The 5,047-nt window shown below is 32.2% G+C and overlaps 1 protein-coding gene across 1 annotated transcript; it reads left to right on the top strand.

Annotated features, from left to right (window-relative positions):
* The first annotated feature begins 1,118 nt into the window (after positions 1–1,118).
* LOC121242600 (ankyrin repeat-containing protein ITN1-like) lies at positions 1,119–3,231 on the top strand. Its single transcript, XM_041140509.1, has 2 exons — positions 1,119–1,526; positions 2,520–3,231. The coding sequence occupies exons 1-2, from the start codon at positions 1,119–1,121 to the stop codon at positions 3,123–3,125; spliced, it is 1,014 nt and encodes a 337-aa protein (XP_040996443.1). The 3' UTR covers positions 3,126–3,231.
* Positions 3,232–5,047: the final 1,816 nt, after the last annotated feature.

Below are 5,047 nucleotides of genomic sequence, written 5' to 3'. Positions count from 1 at the left end.
CAGTAAAAACTAACAGATCATCAGGTACGTACGTACGTAGTTAAGCTTGGTTTTCACTTGCAATAAGGATCATATTTTGCACGTACAGCTTCATTTCCCTGATCTTGTGGTGTTGACTAGCATAGCTTAAGTACTCATGCATTGTCTAACAGATTATCTGAAAGGTATACTCATGCATTGTCTAACCGACCTAACATTACTCATTTCACCCTCACCCAGCTAGTTCCACTCCTCTGAGTTGCACTCCATTTTTCGCATTTTGACGTGTTATTGGTGCCGTTTGAAATTCACACATGCTCCTTAAGTAAATAAGGAGTGAAATTTGGGGCTAACTGTATGGTAAATGGGTCGTCGTGCCCATGGAGCCCAATTTCCAATTACCCAATAAGCAGCCCAAGAAGTCAATTTGGCCCACGTGATGGTTGAGATAGTTAGGTAAGATGGCAATTAAGGCGAGGTGCTGCGTCCCTACTAGGAACGACAAGGTCGAGAATTGGGGTGATGTCATCCATCAGAACAGGGGACATTTTTAGTGCATGCAACAAGATAGGATGGCGAGAAGTGTGGCCATAAAGATTGGGATAATGTTGAAGAGATTGATCTGAAGAGGAAGCATGAAGTGTGGCCGACATGATCCACTTCATTAGTTGGTCTTGAAAACTATATGAAAAAACAGTATCAGCAATTGTCATTTCTTAAGAATACCAAATTTGGAACACAACGATGAACTTAATTATATGTTTCTCTCAATATACCATGAAAGCAAATAAACTTAGTTGCAAAATAAGGTTTCACAAATCTGTTTGTTTGTTACCTAAGTTGCATGATGGGAATATGAGCAAATTTCATAGTATTTTAAAATAATATATTCAAACAATCGTCTAATGTGTGTACTTGATTAAATTTCGTTTTTACTTTGTAGTTCTAGCCCTATTGCACCGACCATTTTCAAAACTCACCAAACTCTTGGGTACGTATGTAAAATTCATTTGCTAAATTTATCGATCTCATTTCTTTCTTTAACCTTTTTTATCCCTTTTTCTATGTATTAATGTTTCGTTTTATTAAATTACCAATTGTGATAATTTGTTGACAAAGATATCGAGCATTTATATGAAATGAAGTTGGTCCATGAGCAATCCCGTCAACTTCTACATCATATGTGCAAAGAAATCTTAATTTCAGATGTTGAAGGAAGGCGTAAAGGTTGCGTTTATCAAGCCATTTTCCGTTCAATCAAAGAAGGGGTTTTTGAGTTTGTTCACGATGTAGTGAAAGCGAATCCAGATCTTCTGTGGAGCAAAGATGGCAATTTAAAAAATATATTCTCATATGCTGTCCTATGCCGCCAAGCTAAAATCTTTAGTCTTATATATGGACTAGATGTGAAGAACAACATGGCATATGATAGAGATAACTTTGGCAACAATATGTTACATATGGCAGGGATGCCACCAGTTTCCGTTATGCTTAATCGCATACCAGGTGCAGCTTTACAAATGCAAAGAGAATTACAATGGTTTAAGGTCATCTTTCTCACTTTCTATATATATATATATTTACCTGATATACTCTTCTTCATTACTGCAAGCCGTGGCTTTTAGCACAACTGACATGAAATGTGGTGAGGAAGACAAATATTATATATATGTATATATATATATATATATATATATATAGGAAAAGAAAACAACCGAACTTTAGCAATAGTAAGGTATCAATTTGTGAAATCACCACTTGTCCCTAAAACTTAAACTGATAGAAAGAGGTAGATTTTATTATTTTATATCTTAACACTACCCCTCACTTGTAGGCTAAACTTTCCCTCAATGAAGAAACTCTCCAAGTGGAATATTTAATTAAATGTGGTAGAGTGTATAGTCAGGATTTAAATTCAGGACATCTGTTCTGATTTTATGTAAAATCATCACTTATCCTAATAGTTTAAACTGATGAAAGATGTAGCTTTTTTTATTTCATATCTCAACACAATTCAACCAAATGAGCAATCTCATTGAAATTCCTAGTTGGGTGAGTCTTCGACTAGTCTTTGTGAGTTGGAAATTTGTATAAATCTAGGAGTTCCATCACACACAAATACACTCAATATGTTTGGTAAGTAGGATTAGGTGTTTCTTTTGTTTTGGGTTTTCATTTTCTCGGGTTTTGCAATGGGTTTATCAGTTCGGGTTATGGTTCTAGCTTTCGGTTTTGTTGTGGAAAATTAAAAGTGCCAATCAATTATTAAAAACGTGAATGGAGTGAAGTTCAGGTCCTATATATATATATATATTCAATTAGAGTAACATATTCATATAACTATTTTATAATCTATTTTAATATCAGATTTTACATAACTTTCTTCAATTTAAAAAAGAGTTATAAAAAAAACTTGTATGGATATCATTACTAATTTTATAAAAAAGACTTGAAGGGTTATCCTTAGTTCTTGTCATTGATTGATATGTACTTCAATATATATTTTGGTAAACGATCTTTAATTTGTGTTACATATGTAGGAGGTCGAGAGTATTGTCCATCCAAAGATCAAGAAAGTTGAAAACAATGATGATATGACTCCACGAGAGGTGTTTACAAAAAACCACAAGGACTTGATGAAAGAGGGTGAGATATGGATGAAGGATACAGCAACTTCATGCACAGTGGTAGCCGCTCTGATTCTTACTATCATGTTCGCTGCAGCCTTTACCGTTCCAGGAGGCAACAATGACACAGGCTTGCCAATATTCTTCAATAAAAAATTGTTTAGTCTCTTTATAATATCTGATTCTCTATCACTATTTTCCTCTGCATCTTCTGTATTGATGTTCTTGGGAATCCTCACAACACGTTATGCAGAAGAAGACTTCTTTAAATCCTTGCCCACAAAGATGATAATAGGCCTTTCCACTCTTTTCTTCTCCATAACAACCATGATGATAGCGTTTTCTGCAGGTCTTTTACTTATGCTAGGTGAAGAATCATGGATGGTTATTCGTGTGATATCTTTGGCTAGTATTCCTATCACCCTCTTTGTGTTGATGCAATTCCCCCTTCTTGTAGACATGTATATTTCAACTTATGGACCCGGCATCTTCGATAGGAAAATGGAACAGTGGTTGTAACTTATTCAATACGACCAAATGATGTTCAATTAGCGATTGAGAAGGCTGCCAACATTTATATATTTTCTTTTATATATCCATCAAGGATAGATTATTAATAAGTTAATTTGCTGTTGGATTGTGTTTCATACTTGTCATTTTTTTTTTCCGTAGACCTATTACATTTCATCATAAGGTCATTAGTGCATAATAAATTTTGGTATGCCTTCTAATTTTTTTTTCTCGATTAAGATTCACCCCTATAAACATTTTTAGGAATAGCCTAGCTCTCGTGCTATGTAGGGGTGGCTCAAAGGCAATGCAATTTAGGCAGCTGCCTATTGCCCTCCAAAATGCAAAGGCCCCCTTTTTGCAACTGAACAAAGTCCACATAAATCTAGAAAAAATAATCCATAAAGGGCCAGTTTATTTTATTCTTTGCTAAAAAAGATAAGGCCTTTGCAACTTTAAAATTTTAAAAAAGTCTTATGTTGTATTAAATACACACATTCTTCTCACTATTTCATCTATATTACATAAGAGTTTAGCTAATGCTTGAGAGTATAATAAATGAGAAGGGACATATAGTATAAGGTGATATAATATGAATGATATTTTCTAAAATTCTTAAAGTATGGTTCGTAAAAAAGACTATATTTGATCTTAATAATCTTCTAAAACATGGTATATATTCTAATATTTATGGTTTAAATATATTTGTATAATTAAACAGCTTGTACTCCGATTAAAGCATTGATATGTATATTTTCTTCAATGCCTAAAGTAATAAATTTTATCTGATCAACTAAACATGTCACAAGAATGTTATAGAACATTTTATTATAATTTTGAATCTTGAATAGAACATTTGATTTTAATTTTGCATCGTATAGAGTCGTAAATATTAATTTTAAATAAATTAAAAATATATTATATTTAACATGATGTATATCATTATATTATAAAAATAGAACAAATGCCACATTTTAAACTTTTGACTTATGCCTCAATTTGTATTAAGCCGCCCTGGTGATATGGAAAACTTTAAATTTGTACCTCCCCTTTATGATCTATTCAATCTACTATATTTAACATCATTAATTCCTATTTAACTTGAAAATTTTAGTTTTTATCTAAACATATAAAAATTCTCGAAAAAGCATTTTCTTTTAAAATAAAAAAAAAAAGGAAAGAAAAAAAATGAGAATTAATAGAAGCCCTTAGCCACCTTGGACTGGCCGAACATGAATCAAAATTCACCCAAACATATTAACGCCAACACCAGTGATTTTCTCAGCAAACTTGATTGAAAATTCTCAACTTAGTGAAAATCCACATAATATACCTATTCAAATTAATCATGAGGATTCAAACAATTACAACAATAGTATTAGGAACAGAGTTTTCTCTTACCCTTCTAAATATCTATGATATTCTCATTAATAAATAAAAGGTAATACTATTAAAATAATACTTACATAATTATTCAAGTTTATATGAGCTTGTATGAGTCTAGTAGAAATATATAGAAGTTCTATCACTATAATATATTATAATTTCAAGAGTTCCAATATTTTCCTTAAAATAACAAGAGTCAAGCTTACACATCATTTATCTTCAAAAACTACTACGCGTGTTGAAGCTTGACACAACGTGAAACATTTGAAGAATAACCATATGGTACTTATATTTTTTATAACCTTCAACAAATCTTCTTTCTCTTTGTTACTCATTGTGAAAATAGCTAGAGGCAAATATACCTTGTTTGCAGATATGATAACCAGATGAAGTTGTGATCTCAAACTCATCTCTTCTAAGTCAAGGCGTGTCTGTATGCCATCTTTTGATTTTGTATCAATATTTAATAGTGTGCCAATACTATTATCCACCACATCTTTTTCAATATACATTACATCAAGATTATGACGCAATAAATTATCTTT

The sequence above is a fragment of the Juglans microcarpa x Juglans regia genome, chromosome 1D, assembly GCF_004785595.1.
Source record: "Juglans microcarpa x Juglans regia isolate MS1-56 chromosome 1D, Jm3101_v1.0, whole genome shotgun sequence".
NCBI lineage: Eukaryota > Viridiplantae > Streptophyta > Magnoliopsida > Fagales > Juglandaceae > Juglans > Juglans microcarpa x Juglans regia.
This window is presented reverse-complemented; position numbering and strand designations above follow the sequence as displayed.

Bases quoted from the DNA above. Each gene is read 5' to 3' on its own strand.
- LOC121242600 (XM_041140509.1), top strand. From the start codon at position 1,119: ATGAAGTTGGTCCATGAGCAATCCCGTCAACTTCTACATCATATGTGC. The intron at 1,527-2,519 runs GTCATCTTTCTC...TTACATATGTAG, and splicing joins GAGAATTACAATGGTTTAAG to GAGGTCGAGAGTATTGTCCA.